This window comes from Pyricularia pennisetigena, chromosome 5 (assembly GCF_004337985.1).
Source record: "Pyricularia pennisetigena strain Br36 chromosome 5, whole genome shotgun sequence".
Taxonomy (NCBI): domain Eukaryota; kingdom Fungi; phylum Ascomycota; class Sordariomycetes; order Magnaporthales; family Pyriculariaceae; genus Pyricularia; species Pyricularia pennisetigena.
This window is the reverse complement of record NC_043743.1, coordinates 4243283-4261225: the sequence shown is the minus strand read 5'-3', so window position 1 is coordinate 4261225 and position 17943 is coordinate 4243283. Positions and strand designations below refer to the sequence as shown.

Below are 17943 nucleotides of genomic sequence, written 5' to 3'. Positions count from 1 at the left end.
TTGGGTTCGCACTAATTTGCTAATTTGGTGAAAATTTCAACCCGGTACAGGGTAATTAATTCGTAAATGCAGGGTGGGTATTAAACCCGGTACAGGGTAAAACCCCACTCGCTAACTTTAAATCGCAACTCCTGCAACATACAAAATATAATAGAAAATCTAACAACCTCAGCAGCCCCATTTCGGTACTATTTATTGTAATTTATCTATAAATAAAAATGGACCTATTATATGCTAAATAACGCATATAATTAACACCCCCTTTTTTTGCTACTATTTACATAAAGTCGGAAAAGAAGAGTATATAAAAATAAAACCCTAAAAGAAATCCCCTTTATGTCCCAACCCGATTCGAATTCCCGATATAAACCCCCTGGATAATTAAACCTTTTGTACCGACCTATAACCTCCGAAATGGACGAACCCCCGAATTGGAAAAATCCCCCAAAATTGTAATAACCCCCGGATTCGAACCCCCGATTTGCATAATATTAACCCACGGAATTCACCTTTAAGCCAGGTAGCTAATTTGGTTATTCGTTGGTAATAGTCCAAACTAAATATATTATATAAGGTATTTCGAATGCGTAAATCGCCCAAAATACGAACTTTTTCAATTTTAATTGAACTTTTGGTATAAGGTCGGTATAATTTGCTTATTAATTAACTTGTAAAGGGTATATTCGGGTAGTACGGCCGGTATTGGGCTAACAAAAATCCAATATTTGCTAATAAAGGAAATGTAATGGGTAATTAGTTAACGAATTAATTCAATGCCCTAAAATTTCATAGGTGAAAACTAAATTTTTAGGGGTTTAAATTTTATAAATTTTAAAAAAGTTTTATAAATTGGATGCGTTAGGGGTTTTATTAAGCTATTAGCGGGCATTTGTTTAAACTCCAGGTATTTTAAAATCACCAATCCTTTTGTAACTAATTCCCGTACGTAGTGAAATTTTAATAACGTATACTTAGTACGTTAGTGGTGCGTAGGGTTATATGCGTTAACTATAAAGCCTGGATTATTTCCAAATATTATAATAAAACCTTTTATAAGTAGTCCAATCTTTATAAATAAGCTTTTAAACCATTGTATTTCACGCAGGGCTTCCGTTAGGGCATCGGTTTCGGTTTTTGGAGTGTTTAAAGCTTTAATATTAGCCTTTTTGCACTTTTACGTTATAGGGCCCCCAAATAGGGTATACAAATATCCGTAAATGAATTTTGAATTTTCCCTAGCCCCGACAAAATCGCTATTATTAAAACCCAGTAATTTTAGGCTTTTAAAACCCCTTATTAATAAATTGGGTGGTAATTCGGCTTTAAATATTTTATTTCCGTAACAAATAAATAAGGATTTAATACCCGCTAAATAACGTAATAGGTTTTTACCTGCCGTTAAATGCATTATAATGGTTTTTATTAAAAAACGTAAAAGCCATTAAACCGTAAAACCTATATCCGGGCGCGTTAATAGTGTTTAATACATAAAGGTACCGATAATACGCTGTAATAATTTGACTTCCAGCGCATTTACGGGTTTACCCCCATTATATTTTAACATACCCGGTTATAAGGGAATAAATATAGGTTTGCAATTAATTAATCCGAACGTTGCTAATATTTCCTTTATATATTAATTTTAATGGAGCTAAAGTAGGCGTTTAAGCCTATCCTCTATAATTTGAACGCTTCAAAAATAAGTTGCAAGGCCCTTGTTTTCCAACGCGTATATTTTATTAAAACGGGTTTTTAAATCCTAAATATATTGCAATTTAGGACCTATTAGCAAATAATCGTTTACGAAGGTAACGATAAAATGTTTGGGTTTAACGTTATAAAAGACAGCGGGATTAGAAATTAATGGTTTAAAACCTTTTTTAAAAAATAGGGGTTTAAATATGTTTTGCCATTTTTTGGACCCTGTTTTTAACTATATAACGCTTTTTCCAATTATATAACCTGCAATTTTTTCGGGTTGTAACCCATTTCCACTAACATTTTAGCGGTGGAAGGGTTACAATTTTTTACCCGTTCGTTAAAACCGTTTGGAATTTGCAAATATATATTTACGTCGGTAATGTCACTATTTAAAAACGCACCGATAAAATCGATTTGTTTTATTTCCCAATTTTGTGTATTAGCTATAATTAATAGTATACGCCAGGTAGGTGGTATATTAGTGTTAGCAAAAGTTTTAATATAATTTAGGCCTTAGACCTGTAAAAAACCCTTAATAACAAATTTAGCTTTGTATTTTATAGCTTTATTATTTTTATCCTTTTTTAATTTAAATACCGGCCGGGTAGAAACGAGTTTACGGTTTATAGGCATTTTGATTTCTGGGATAAAACGGAAGGTTTTTGCAGTAAGGATTTGGTCGAACTTAAACTTTAAAACAGCTAACCATTTAGGATTTTCAGGGCTATTTAAGGTTTGTTGGTATTTATTTGGTTTACCATTTTTAATGGGCTTGTTTTTATTTTTTTTTGGTTTAAAAATAAAGATAATGCACGTAATTTATATTTATTAAATTTGGGTTTTCGAGCTGCGAATTTAATTACATATTCTATATTTTAGGTGCTAAGAATATCGGAATTTCCATTATTTTAGGTACTGGATTAGGTACCGCTACCGTTATAGGTTTTGGGAGGCGAACGGTAGGTTATACAAGCCTGGCGGGCATTGTATTTTCAGGGTTTAATTGCCCTGCAACGGGTGGTAATTGCCCTATAATCGGTAGTAAATGCCCTATATTTTCAGGGTTTTTTAGGGGATAATTATCCGCTGGAACGCTGTTAATTTCGTTTTTAAATTCCAAATTAAAATCCCCTTTGAAATTTATATTTTCCCGTTTTAAAATTTATAACGTTTCCTTTGGAATAGCCAAATTTTCAGCGGTTATACCCTTTATAATTTTTCCGGTAAAGGTTTTGTATACGGCCCGTTTAGCGGGTACGTAAACCAACGCTGTAAAATTCGATAAATGGGTTAAAAGTTTCACCGTTTCGGTGCGGGGAGCCAATTTATTAGATTTTTGGCGTTTTTCCAGCAATATAATAACCTGGTATATAGTAATAATAACCTGAAAATGCCCTAAATTGGGTTTATGCGGTAATCCAAATTGGAATTCGGAATAAAGTTCCTCGTAAAATGTTAAATCCCTATTAGTTACCGCTGTAAGGTTAATTAAATTAACCACGGTAAATAATAAATGATACCATAAATATAATGGTAAACCCGCCGCTATAATAATAGACCAAAATTTATCCAAGACAACCCCAGCGGACCGTTCCGTTAATCCGTTTTGGCCGTGGTTATAGGGATTCGAAATGCTAAAATTAACATTTTTGTTTGTAAACCAATTTTAAAGGTTTGTATTAATTTCGTACCCCCTATTAAAGTGAAAATTTAGGGGGTAACGCCCGTACGTAGTTTTTAAACCCCTCAAAAAGCTTTTAATAGTTATTAAAACCGTGGGTCCGGTTTTATTTTTTAGTCGGATAAACCACCGAAAACGTGATTTTCGGTCCATTAATAATAAAAATACGGGTTTTTTATTATAAGGATTAGGTTTAAGGGTTACTGTATTACCTTTTATAAAATCGAAAATAGTAGGGGGTATAAAGAGTGCAATTTTATTTGTACGCCTAATAAAAATGGTTTTAATATAAGTAATACAGGTAATTGCCCTAATTTTGTCGAAATTAGGTAAACCTTTTGTGATTTTAACGGTTTTTTTAGTAATAATAACCCTATATGCCCCAAACGCCTGTGCTATAATAGGGTTTTTAGGCCTGGATCTCGTTACAATTACCCGTAATACCGTTTTTTCAGGGGTTAATTAACCGTCCGTAGTCCCTTTTAGGTTTAAAAGGAGGTAATTGACAGGGGTTTGCTTTAAATCCGATAATAAAGGAGGTTTTAACAACGGATTTCTTATATGGGAAACCCCCTTTTTTTCGGAAATAATCCCTTTTGTATTAGGTTGCATAAAAGGGTTATTTAACGGTGTACCGGGCTTACGGGGCCCAATCCCACGTGGATTTTCAGGGCTTTTACCGTTAAATTTCTGCGTTACAGGTGAATTTACGGCTATTTCCGTATTTTGTTCGGGATTTAGCTTTTCCGTTACCGTATTTTCTTCCGGTTGCGAATCGGTGTAAATTTTATAATCTTCGTAATTTTCGGGGATTATATTATTTAGTTTTATTTCCAACGGGGTTGCGTAACCCTTTACAACCCCCTGTAAAGCTATGTTAAAAACGGTATTATATTCACCTATTATATAGGCGTAATTCGAAATAACGTTATTTCGAATCAGCATATCGAACCCTTTAACCTTTAAATAAAACGAGTATTTAGCGGTATTTAAGCGTCCCCACGCTTTGCAGTTTTTATCGTACAGGGTATTTTTTAATAATACCCCTTTTATATTATAATGTATAAGGCTATTAACGATATTTATTCCAAACGAAGGGATATATAAAACGTTATTTAACGTTACCTTTTTAAATTCGTCAGTTTTTTGGCCGTAACGGACCTGTATTTTCACAGTTCCGGTGCTTACAGGTTTACCAGGGCCATTTCCTGTACCGATTCCGACTGTAAAGCCGGGGGTATAATCGGTAAAAAATTGTTTATTTGCAAAAATATGGTACGTGCTATTTGTATTGTATAGGATAAAATAACCTAGTTTCCAAAATTTAGGGGTCCTTTTTACGCCGCGTCCAGCTTTCGTTTTAACCCAAAAATTAGTTGGTAAAATTTGTAATTTTAACGTTTTACCGGTATCGGTTTCCGAATCCGAATCCAAACGTAGTTTTATAATTCCGCTAATAGCGGAATTAACCTCCTGTTCCAGGGCGTTATACGTTACGCCTTCGTGAACGTTACCTGGAATTAAACCCGTAAATAATTCAAAATTTATGGAAATTATGGACGTTCCAACGGTTAATTCGTTGGAGGAAGATTTAATATTTTTTGCAAAAGCAAAATCCGAATTAGAGTTTTTACTTGTTTTCGTAATTTAAAGGTGTTTTCCTACCCATAATTTTCCTTTTTATCGCTTTTTTAACGTTTTTTTACCCGTTTTTTTTACCTTTAAACCTATAATTAACTGTTTTAACCGTTGTAAAGCCTGAAATCGAATATTCGGATATAAGGTCCGCTGTAAGGTATTGCAAATTTAACTTTTCCGAATTTCGGCCTATTGCTTACAAGGCCCGTTGGGTATTGCGTTGGCGTTCGGTCCAAATAAGGAATATCCCCTCCAGGGCCCGTGGGTACTGATTTCGTACGTTTACAGGGTTAATTTGCACGTTAGTATTCGTTAATTTAACTACCAGTAAATTAAGCCGGTTGTTAAATTTAGGTATTAATTTTTTAAATTTCGAAAAATTTAAAACGTGGAATTCCCGATATAATAAATTTCGATTAATTTCGGGTGTAACGAAATAGCTATTTTCCCGGGCTTTATAAACCGTTACGGGGCTGGAATACCATGCAATGGCTTTTCAAAATTCTTTGGTTAAACTGTTTTTTATAAATAATAATAGGATTAATAGCTCGTATTCCGGTAGGGTATAGCTAATTTTAGGGTTAAAAATAAATTCCGCTGCTTTTATAACCCTGAATTTATACTATTAACGCCTATTTCCACAAATCGTAATTGCTAACCCCTATTAATTTACAATTTTCGGGAAAGGAAAATACCCGTTTTAATGGTCTTTTACCTATCCCGTTATTTAATATTTGGTTACGGGGTGGATTAGGGGGTGCGGTAGCGGGTTTATTTTCCGAATTATTATTAAAATTAGTGGAATTACCGCTTTTTAGGGTTAATGGGGCATTTAACTGTTAAATTATCTTTTAAAATTAGTTTACTTGCGTAATTAACGCTTTTAATTGCAGGTTTTGGGCCTGTAATTTAGCGGTTAAAGCTTCGTTTGGGCTGGATTTAAGCTCCTTATTTGTTAGAATTGGGCCTGGAAAGCCCGATATAGGGTTATTTACCATTATAAGGTATTTTAAATTATGATTGCAATTCGCTAATTTATCATTATAATTAATTAACCTAATTATTTAGGGGTAAATACCCTATTTTAATTTAGGATTTGTTATACCGTTTGCCTTTTGACGGGTATAGGTCTGTAACTGCTAATTACAGGGTTTACTGCTATTTTCAATGGTTAAAATCCATTGAAATACAGGGTTAAAATCCCTAAAATCCGCAATTAATGGGTGCCCTGGTATTTGTACCAATCCAGGTGCACGTAACGAATTTAATTCGTTAAATGGGTGCAGGGTAAACTGCAGGGTATCGTACAGGGTAAATTGCAGGGTATTATGCAGGGTAAACTGCGGGATATCCTGCAGGGTAAATTAACCATTAACGTAATTCCGCTAATGGGTTTATGGGTTATTGTAAATTTTATTAAACGCACTAGGATTTAATGGGCTATTAGCGAACGAATACAGGGGTTTTTGGCATTTATTCGCTAGCGTAAACCCTATTAAAAATTTGAACCAATCACAATAACGTGCACGATCCACAAAAACCATACCAAAAATTTTGGATTTGCAATATAAGCGATCGCTGCAGTACTGGAAAAAGCCTAAATCGAACGCTAATTTTTAACGATCCCCATTGTAAATATAGGGGGTTAGGTGCTAAATAAGCGCTTAAAACCAACAATTTTTCACAAAAAACAGCAATATTTTCGTTAATATACGCGCTGTAAGGATGCGACAATAACCAAAATCAAACCTAAATTTCAGGTTTTCCAACGATGCAAAATGCATTTTAGTGCACAAGTTAAAACTTTTCCTAGCTTATAAGCTGTTAATAATATGGGTTATTAACAGGGGTTAAGGCATTAACTTAGGTGCGGCGTGGTGCTAATTGCGTTATAAACACTTGTAATTACAGGGTTTAAATGCATTAAATTGTTTATTAAATTTGGAATTAATAAATTTAATTCATGAATGGGGGAGATTTTGCTTTATTTCCTTTACATATTTTCCGACATCGAAATGGGGGTCCGCACCCCGTAAAAGGTTCCGGTGCCGCACACGATTTTCCGAAAAATTATTTTGTATGCGTTGTTAAAAAAACACCCTTATTTCCATATAAACCATTTCTGGGTTCGCACTAATTTGCTGATTTGGTGAAAATTTCAACCCGGTATAGGGTAGTTGACTCGTTAGTGCAGGGTGGGTATTAAACCCGGTACAGGGTGAAACCCCATTCGCTGACTTTAAATCGCAACTCCTGTAACACACAAAATATAACAGAAAATCCGACAGCCCCAACAGCCCCACTTCGGCACTGTCTATTGTGGCTTAAATACAAATAAAGATGGACCCATTACATGCTAAATAACGGATATAATTAACAGGTCCTAAATTGTACTATATTTGAAATTTAAAAACCCGTTTTAATAAAATATACGCGTTGAAAGACAGGGGCCCTGCAGCCTATTGTTTAAACGTTCAAATTATAAAGGATAGGCCTAAACGCCTATTTCAATTCCATTAAAATTAATATATAAAGGAAATATTAGCAACGTTCGGATTAATTAATTGCAAACCTATATTCATTCCCTTACAACCGGGTATGCTAACATATAGCGGGGGTAAACCCGTAAATACGTTGGAAATTAAATTATTACAGCGTATTATTGGCACTTTTATATATCTAATATTATTAACGCGCCCAAAGATTCGTTTTGCGGTTTAATAGCCTGTATGTTTTTTAATATGAACTATTACAATCCATTTAACGGCAGTTCAAAACCTATTACATTATTTAACGGGTATTAGATTCTTATCTATTTATAACGGAAATAAGGCATTTGAAGCCGAATTACCACCCAATCTTTTAGTAAAAGGTTTTGAAAACTTTGAATTATTGGGTTTTAGTAATAGCGATTTTACCGGGGCTAAGGTAAATAAAAAATCCATTTACGGATATTTGTATACCCTATTTGGTGGCTTTATAACGTGAAAATGCAAAAAAGCTAGTATTATAGCTTTAAACATTCCAAAAGCCAAAACCGATGCCTTAACGGAAACCCTGCGTGAAATACAATAATTCAAAAACCCGTTTATAAAAATTGGACTACTTATAAAAGGTTTTATTGCAATACTTGGAAATAATATAGGTTTTATAGCTAACGTATATAACCCTACGCACTATTAACGTATTAAATATACGCTATTAAAATTTCATTACGTACGGGAGTTAATTATAGAAGGATTAATAACCCTAAAATACCTGGAATCTAAACAAATGCCCGTTAATGGTTTAACAGAACGCCTAACGTTTCCAATTCGTAAGGTTTTTTCAAAGTTTATAGGGTTTAAACCCGTAAAAGTTTAGGTTTTATTTATTAAATTCTAGGGCACTTAATTAATTCGTTAACCAATTACCTAGTACATTTCCTTTGTTTGCAATATTGGATTTTAATAAGCCTAATACCGTTTGTATTACTCGAATTTACCCTGTATAAATTAATCCATAAACAGGTTATACCGACTATATATTTAAAATTACGAAACCTATACCAAAAGTTGAATTAAAATTGAAAAAGCTCGTGTTTTGGGCGATTTACGCATTCGAGATACCCTATATAATACACCTAATTTGGACTATTACCAACGAATAACCAAATCAACTACCTGGTTTAATAATTAATTCCGTGGGTCAATATTATGCAAATCGGGCGTTCGAATCCAGGGGTTATTATAATTTTGGGGGTTTTTTCCAATTCGGGGGTTTGTCCATTTCGGGGTTACAGGTCGGTATAAAGGGCTTAATTATCCAAGGGGTTTATATCGGGAGTTCGAATCGGGTTGGGATATAAGGGGGATCTTTTTTTTAAAGTTTTATTTATTCTGTACTTCTTTTTCCGACTTTATATAAATGGTAGCAAAAAAAGGGTGTTAATTAGATGCGTTATCTAGCATGTAATGGGTCCCTTTTTATTTGTATATAAGTTATAATAAATAGTACCGAAATGGGGCTGTTAAGGCTGTCGGATTTTCCGCTATATTTTATGTATTGCAGGAATTGCGATTTAAAATATTAACGAATAGGGTTTCACCCTGTATCGGGTTTAGCACTAATCCTGCATTTACGAATTACCTACCCTATACCGGGTTGAAACTTTCAACAAATCAGCAAATTAGTGCGAATTTAAAAATGGTTTGTATAAAAATAAAGGTGTTTTTTTAACAACGTATACAAAATAATTTTTCGGAAAATCGTATGCGGTATCGGAACGCTTTCTGGCGTGCGGACTCCCATTTCGATGGCGGAGAATATATAAGGGAGATAAAGCTAATCTCAGGGCTTATCCCTGAAGCCCAGAGCTCCACAATTGATCCACTTCGTGGCTTAATTGCGGTTTTGCAATGTACCTGTGGGTCTATCCAAAGAACACTCTGGTTCAGTTTTGAGGACAATTTGTCGATTTTCGCCGTTTATGGCGGTATTTTTGGCCTTTTTGCGACCGACACTCCTTTATTATTCCACAATTACGCAAAATATTGAAAAAAGAAAATATCGTTGAAAATAGCGTTTAATATTGCTATTAGCAGCGATTTGATTTATATTTTTATTTTTTATAATGGCCGAATTCGATACCACCTGCCCTTAATCCGTTCATGGCGGTACTGTTTTTTCGATTTTTTTTTCGATTTTCGATTTCTTTTGATATTATTTTTAATTTTTAACCAAATTTTATACTTTTTGCACGTGGAGGGTCGTATATATATGTATATATATCGTTATAAGAATTTTTGGTGCATATACCAGATTATATAAGCAATTAAATAAGCGGATAGGCAAATATTTATTTTTTTATATATAATTTACAATCGAAACTCGTTTATATTTTTACCAGTTTTAACGATAATAAAACTAAAATTTCAGAAACTCGATGACGCATATAAGCAAACGTCCAAATCCAATTCTACCTATAATATCGGTTTTAAAAACTGTTTAATAAAAAAAATGCTAAATATGTATTTTATAAATCTTTTTGCTTTATTTAATTAATTTTATATTATTTTTGTTTTGCAGCCAGATTTTGTGGTTTTTGGACGTGGGGGGTGGCATATATATATCTAATATAATGCTACACTTGAGTACGTATATCTAATTATATAAGCCGCTAAATATGCGGATAGGTAAAATGTATCCAATTTTATATATATTTTACAATCGAAATGCTTTTACATTTTTACCAATTTTAATATTAATAAAACCAAATTTTGAAGAAGTGGATAATGTATATAAACAAACGTTAACCTAAAACCCGATTTACAATACCGGCCCTTTTTGTTTTTTTATATAAAGAAATGCTAAATTTGTGTTATTTTTATATTTACTACTTTATTTAATTAAATAAAACTTATAAAAAAATGTAATAAAATTCCTTCATAAATTGATAAAAGAATGCCTGAATTTAACTATCTTTTAATCTTCCTAATATTTGCGTAAACTATTTAGGTTTTTAACAAAATGTTAGTTAATATAAAAATATTAATGAAACTTTTGTTTTAATCGATAATTGTATGCATTTTGCAGTCTTAGATCTGCTAGGCTATAAATACTGTAACCAAGATTAAAATCAATATTATATACTATTATTCAAAATAAAAATTAAATATAATGAAAAATTACAAATTTTACTTAATATTTTAATATTTTTTCAAATACAGTGGTTATAAAGACGCGGCCGGCATTTAAATAATCAACAAACTCCAATAAGTTTAACGCAAATTACTATATATTTTTATAATTTTTATTTATTTTTTTATACGAATATTTAATTGCATGCTATGGGTACACCATTTTCTTTTTGCCATTATAATGCGAATATATTGTATATACCCGCTACAAACGGCAAAATACCACAAATTATCCTTGTATTAATAAAATAATTATTAGCGATATCGTTATATTAAATATATTATTAATAATACCGTTATAAACGGCGAAATGCGACAAATTATCGTTGGTGGTACCGCCATAAACGGCGAAATGCGACAAAATGTCCTCAAACTAGAACGAACGCGATATTTTCGGCCAATGCAATTGGTCGAAAAGCCATATGGCTGAAAGGTACATGGAGCGTTCGGTCCCCATTGCGAAGCAGGGGGGTCTAGTCTGAGCACTGAGACTAAGATAAAGCAAAGTTTCACCCACTAATGAATGAAAGCTATTAATCCCAAAATTAGTGAACCATTTTAGTGAGCAATTTAGTGCATTTAAAGCCCTGTAATTACAGGCCTTATAGCGCAATTACCATTACGCCGCACCTAGGCTAATGCCTAAACCCTTGTTAGCAACCTGTATTGTTAATAAAACTTATATATAAAAATTCTTTTCATTTATGCGATTTTTTATATATAAATTTTAATGGATTATAATCGCTATTAGTAGAATGGGAAATGGGTATTGATGGCATTCAAAGGTGCACGTATAATATATCAAATTAAACTTACCCTATACGGATTGTAAAATTAATAATTTTGCGTTATTTATATTAAAGTTTATATATAAAAAACCTTTTCGTTTATACGATTTTCCATATATAAATTTTAACGGATTATAATTATTGTTACAATGGGTGACCCACAAGTGGACATGCACCTGAAGTGGACACGTGTTTTGTTAGCAATTTCTAACATCCTTAACACAACCCATCTACTTCAACGCGACAACGCACCGCAAACAACGCGTTTTTAAAGCCGAAAAAAGCCGTGATACCGAGACATTTGGAATTTAGGCTTACCCAGGCGGTTAAAACCATAAAATCAGGTATTTCGTGAAATAAAACGGCCGCGCAGTGGGCCGTACTAAAAACCACCTTTATGCGTCGCTTTAACGGCGTTTTCAATCAAAAATAAACCTATAAACCGTATTAGCTAGTTTCTAACGAACAGGAAAAATTCGTTAACCGTTGGATCGAAATCGAAAAACTCGTTGGAAGGGCGCCCACGTACCAAATAATTAAAAATTTCGCTTTTTTTTTAATACCGCCGAAAAAACGCGTAAACGTTTTCGGTAGGCGTTGGTTAATCGGTTTTTTACGCCGTAATAAAGATATTAAAACCAAATCCGGGGTTTTTTTGGAGGGTACGCGAATTAAAAAAACCACGGCCGAGTTAATCCGGGGGTTTTATAACCAATACCAACGAATAATTACCGAATTCGAAATTAAATTTAAATATATTGTAAATATGGATAAATACGGTTTCCAATAAAACGATATAACGGCCGGAAAAATATACGGTTTATTTTTCGTAAAACGCCGGAATTAAATTGAAATTATATTTACGTTAAATACCATTTAAACGTCGATTATTGAAACGGTAATTATAAAGGGAAAAAAATTTACCCCAACCGTAATCCAAACGGGTAATATTTTACAAACGCAGTAATTTCCACCTAATATTAAGGATTAGGCGTACGATTCGATTCCCACGGGCTGGTTTAATTTTAAAATCGTTTTTAAATGGTTAAAATAGGTTTTTTTACCGGAAACGAAGTTAAATATTAATATAAAATGGCGGTTATTGGTATTTAATTTAATTTTAACGCATTAATTAGTTAAATTTATATTCAAAACGTTTAAAAATAGGGTTTTTTTAGAATATTTACCTATTTATAATTTATATTTCATTTAACCGTTAAATATTTTTATTTTTAATTTTATTAAAATTTATTACCGGTAATATATAAAATATTTTACGTCGTTGGATATTATTGCGCCTAAATAACGAAACCGGTTTTTTACCGTTTATTAAAACGCTTTTATAACCGGTTTATCGGTTCGCAACGTAATTTCCGGCTTCCGCAAAACCGGGATTTGGCCGGTAATACCCCCTTAAATATTAATTCCGGATTAAATGGTAAATTTTAACCTAAAAATTATCCAAATAATGATTTTTAACCGTAATTCGGATTCAAATATAATTAACTTTATTTTAGGGACCTTAAAAACCTCCCAAAATATTAAAAAACAGGTTATGCAAATAATAGGCCGGTTGGGCGAATACAGAAAAAATTTGGTTAATTTTATACAAAAAATATCCAAAATTATAAATTATTAAATTGTTTAAATCGCGAATTTTACTTCTGAAAACAAACGGTTAAACGAAAAAATTAAAATTTTCAAACCTGCACCTAAAAAACGCGTGCGCCGCGAAACTTAAAACTGTTTTTATAAGCAGGCCGGTATATAGGAAGCGGTTTACGGTTTGGATTAGAAAAAAGCGGCTATGGAGGTTAAAATCCGGCAATAATACCGAAATTAGGATTAAAACCAGGGATTTACGGTTTTATTCCTGGATTATAATATAAAAAAGCTTTTTGCGAATTAATAAATATAGGTTTTATTGTGATTTACTGCGGAAAAACGATCAATTGCATATTCGTTATTTTTATGGCAGTTTTTCGGAGGGGTATCCACTTTATGGATATGTCCACTTCTGGGTCACCCACTATAATAAAATAAGAAATGGGTATCCATGGTATTTATAAATTAATAATAATAATACCGTTATAAACGGATAAAAGGCGGGTTATATCCAAGTTTTAATTGTTATACCGTGTGCAAAAAATTTTGGATTTATAAAAAAAGCCTACCAATTCCTATTTTTAACGATATTTTCTTTTTAATATTTGCGTAATTGTGGAATAATTAAGGAGTATCGGTCGCAAAAATGCCAAAAATACCGCTATGAACGGCGAAATTCGATAAATTGTCCTTAAATTTGAACCAAAACGTTTTTTGGATGGACCCACGGGTATATTGCAAAGCCGCAATTAAGCCACGAAATGGGGCGAAGCGAACGAAGTGGATCAATTGTGGAGCTTTGGGCTTCAGGGATGAGCCCTGAGACTACTTTCGCCATTTGATTAACGAGCCGACGGAGACGTGGGAGGCAAGACGGGCAAGGTGGTTACCTTGTTCTAACGACGCGCGCAGAAGCGACGACGCCCCTACGAAAAAGGGCGTGTATGTCTGTTCGCTTGTGAGCAAAAAGGCCCACCAGGTTCGCGTAGTTGCGGTCTGCCGAGTCCGTGCCGGCGCCAAAGTGGTGCTTCCATTGAGGAAATAATCGATCGATATCCTGCCTCCACGCCATCTCGGCAGTGCGCTGGAACTCGTCCGCCGCCTGCCGGGCAGCTTGTCCCTTAGACTTTTCAAGGTCCAAAGCCGCTCGAGGATCCGTCGGTGTTTTTGCTCAAGGGGAGGTTGTGTGGCGCACCTGCAAACCGTACCGGCGACTTCATGTTTAAATACCAGTAGTTTGCCGAAGATAGAACTGCTGCATCCGGAATAGGACCCTCGCTCACCGAGGAGTATATGGGGACGTTTAAGGAACTGCTAGAATGTTTTTTTTTTTTTTTTTTTTTTTTTTTTTTTTTTTTTTTTTTTTTTTTTTACTTTGGACTGGTCGAGTCGAATGAACCAATAGCTTGGACAAAGTCCCTGCCAATTGCGTCCATGTATGGAAATTGGTACGCGATACTTCCGGTTCGGAGGCCGCGCGCAAAATGTCCAGTTTCGCGCAGAGCCCGTTCGATCCTCGACACGGCAAACGCCTCGCCAAGCAACGTAACGCTCCGGGGTCTGTTTGTACAAACGATCGTAATTTTTTCCTCCGGGTCGTGCTCGGCGAAAAACGCGCTGGTTTCCGTTTCGGCCGGACCAGCTGCGAGCATCGAACCGAGACGGCCATTCAGTTTGGAGACCACCTGCGACGACAAGAGGCCTCTATGGTAGGCATCCCTGATCGCATCCCTGTGCGACACGGCGCCGGCTGCGTGCGCGGCGACTATCTCGCCAGAGGAGCGCCCTATCACCGCGCTTCGCGCACTTTACGGCGCGGGCCAGCCAGACGCTGACGCAGGGCAGCAGCAACGCCTGCTCGATCGCAGGGCTCTGGTGCCGCGCGAGACGGCTCGCGCGACGTGCGCAAGAAGCTGGCCGCCGAGACCACGGACGAGGGCCAGCTGGCGACCCCTCATTAGGTGTTTTTTTTCTTTGGCGGTGGCCGAGACGATGCAGCTGCCCGAGGGGACTCCCCCGCGCCTCGACGTGCGCCTGATGAACTATGTGATCGATTTCTCGGTGGCTGTGGACCTGCGCGCGTGGTTTTTGAGGGAGTTTGAGGTGAGCGTGCCTGTCTTGAGCATCCTCAATGGGGAGAGCATAAGGGAGCTTTGCAAGACGGTTTTGTCGCAGATGCAGTCTAAATAGGGATGGAAGGAAGGCACACAAGTCATGATGATTCAAAAAGTATGTATGTTGGGGCTGATATATTTATATATATATATATATATATATATATATATATATATATAACAATGAATTGTTGCTACGCATCGTACACGCGCAAAAGTAACACTATGGACCGGAAAGCCACTATGACTTTTGAACAAACTGTTCACCAAATCATGAGAAACCAATTTAAAAAAGAAAGAAGAAACCCGAAATATTCGTAGAAACGTTATACGTATTTGCTATTTTTGCAATTTCTTTTGACCAGCATGCGTTTTTTGGGTTAGCAACTCTGCTCCTTGCATTTATGTTTTTAGGGTTCATGCTGGTTACGGAATTCAATTGAAACAGGGAAGTTTTGTGGAACATTGCGAAGGAATGCAATAGTTGTTATTGTATGTTAATCGACCATATTGGCGAGTTGAGGTAAAAGCAACCAAATCAAAAGGTTTTGCCATTCGCCATTACCTCCAAAGCTGATTAAAGAGCGTCTAATATTTTCCTTATTATCACTGTTTCTAACTGGTATTTCTGTGTGTAAATTGCCAAATACGGTTGTTAAGAAAATTCGTATAATGGTTTATGACAATTAAATTCAAATATGCGGCGGAAGCCGACAGATGCTTTTGCTTTCCATGTTCTTCCTAACAACAGTATAACTAGGTGGTTGAGGTACCTGATGCTTGGGTCCCTACTTGGGGGCTGTACGTTGTGGGCCCCCTCAAAGAATAATATCAAGCGTATGCTTACTGGGCAAGGTCAACCTCAGGCCGCTCCGTAGAGTACAAGTGTCCAATGGTACTAGTGATGCGCTGTCTCTGGTGAGCAAATTGCAAGAGATTCACTGCGCCATCCCTCCCTCCCGCACATCTTGTACCTGATATCCACCCGGTCCAGCGCCCCGGCCCTCCCAAAATGCATCCAAGACAGGTTTTCCACCCTCTGCCACGCGGCAATGTCTCCCATGGCTTGCATTCCCCTCCCATTGCTAGGCCGGTCTCCCTCTTCGATACTGATGACCCTCTCGACCACCGCGGCCGCAGACACGCTATCCCACAAAGCCTCCCGGATCGGCTGACGCCGCAAGATGCTCAGGGCCCGGCGTCGGATGACCGGGTGCCGGCATTTCACCCCGACTATGTAAAGAACAGGAAGCAACCCGATCTCGGGGGTAAAGGCAGGCCCTGCAGACTTGGAATAGTATGCGTTGTGCACGTCGCCTGCCAGCGCCACGCACTGCTGGAACTCGGGGAGAAATCTGTCATAGGCAAGCTCTCTGACCGGCTCGGAGATGTTGAGAAGAGTAGTCACGATTGTGTATTGTAGGCGGAGCAACGGCTCGAGCTTTTGGTGCGGGCTCGTGACATGGCTGGTGGCTTGTAGTGTGTCGAGGAGCAGCGCCCACCAAGTCTGCAACTGCCCGAGCAGGACACTCTTTTGGAGCGCGTCTGGCGTCGCATCCGCCGTGAGAAGTGGCTGCTCCTCTGTCCAGTATATCTTCATTGCCCGGGCCACGAGGACCTGAAGATGGTCAGCGGCGTCGCCCAGAGTTGTAAAGACGCCGCCGCGGAGAGGAGGCTGGGACGAAACAAGTGTGTCCTGCAGGTCGGCAGGGGTCCAATCGATGATGAAGAGAGCCGCCTGCATGTCGAGGCGTCGGATCTGTCTCGTGACTTGCGTGATGAGAGCGTGAGCGCCGGCCAGTGCGGTGTTCTCGAGTGTACCGTTGCCCAGAGGCGTGGCCTTGCGGACGCCGCGCGAGATCTCGACGCCTCCGCGTAAATGCTTCATGGCTTGTACGTCTCCGCCGGATAGATGGTCAAAGCAAAAGAGGAGATAGCAGACCAGCAGCGTTATGGCTGTCGTCTCGATGCCGTCGGCGGTTTCTTGTGCGAGGAGAAGTTGGATCGCCCGGCTATAGTGGCTCCAAGCGGAGGCTTCACGTGGCCGGCATCGCTCGTCCTCTGGGGTTTGCAGGCTGTTACTGACACTGCAGTCCAGGTATCGTCGATGCATCAGGCTGAGAGCAGTTGCCGCGTGCCGCACTGACGGGACCGTCTGGGAAAAGAACATCAAGGTGCTCCGCCATAATCCGCATGGCTGGTATTCGTTCAGTTGCCCGATTGAAATTTGCTCGAAGAACCCCATGGCCAGCGCCTCGGACGGATCAGTCGCAGGCAAAATCAACAAGGGTCTGAGGTTCTGCGAGGGAGAGCAGTCTCCTGTAGAGCGGTGACCGTCGATCCTGCTTGCTCCGTTGTTGTTGTTGTTGTTGTCTGCGGAACCTTGTTCACCATAGCCGTCGCAGGTCCGGCCTGTGGATTGGCATTTTGAACATAAAGGCCGAGACAGGTCGCATTTTACCCGTCTAATTCTAAAGGTTGCACAGAGGGTAAGCGGTGGACAGATTGACAATGGACATTTTGAAGATTACAGTCCAAACTCACTTGCAAGTTTTGCAGCCCAATCTCGACTTTGGGGCAAATTTCCGCGGCTTTTTTCTCCAAGCTTGGTTGGCCTGTCGAGTGTTTTGATTCGTGGTCTCATTACCCATTGAAGCAGCCGGGTGTGTGTCGGGGCGGCGCTGATAAATAAACGTTTGCAAACAAATCCTTGCGCTTGGGCAGTGATTTCGAGGGGG

The 17943-nt window shown here is 37.4% G+C and overlaps 3 protein-coding genes across 3 annotated transcripts; 1 reads left to right on the top strand and 2 right to left on the bottom strand.

The window, feature by feature from the left end:
- Positions 1-13977: 13977 nt before the first annotated feature.
- Positions 13978-15049, bottom strand: PpBr36_09128 (uncharacterized protein; the record flags this gene model as incomplete). Its single annotated transcript, XM_029896250.1, has 4 exons — positions 13978-14217; positions 14300-14402; positions 14466-14897; positions 14928-15049. The coding sequence occupies 4 exons, from the start codon at positions 15047-15049 to the stop codon at positions 13978-13980; spliced, it is 897 nt and encodes a 298-aa protein (XP_029747042.1).
- On the top strand, positions 14526-15281 carry PpBr36_09127 (uncharacterized protein; the record flags this gene model as incomplete). The annotated part of the gene is made up of 2 exons (XM_029896249.1): positions 14526-14669; positions 14805-15281. The coding sequence occupies 2 exons, from the start codon at positions 14526-14528 to the stop codon at positions 15279-15281; spliced, it is 621 nt and encodes a 206-aa protein (XP_029746675.1).
- Positions 15282-16103: 822 nt separating this feature from the next.
- On the bottom strand, positions 16104-17856 carry PpBr36_09126 (uncharacterized protein; the record flags this gene model as incomplete). The annotated part of the gene is made up of 2 exons (XM_029896248.1): positions 16104-17676; positions 17750-17856. 2 exons carry the CDS (start codon positions 17854-17856, stop codon positions 16104-16106), a joined length of 1680 nt encoding a protein of 559 aa, XP_029746661.1.
- Between the last annotated feature and the right edge of the window lie 87 nt (positions 17857-17943).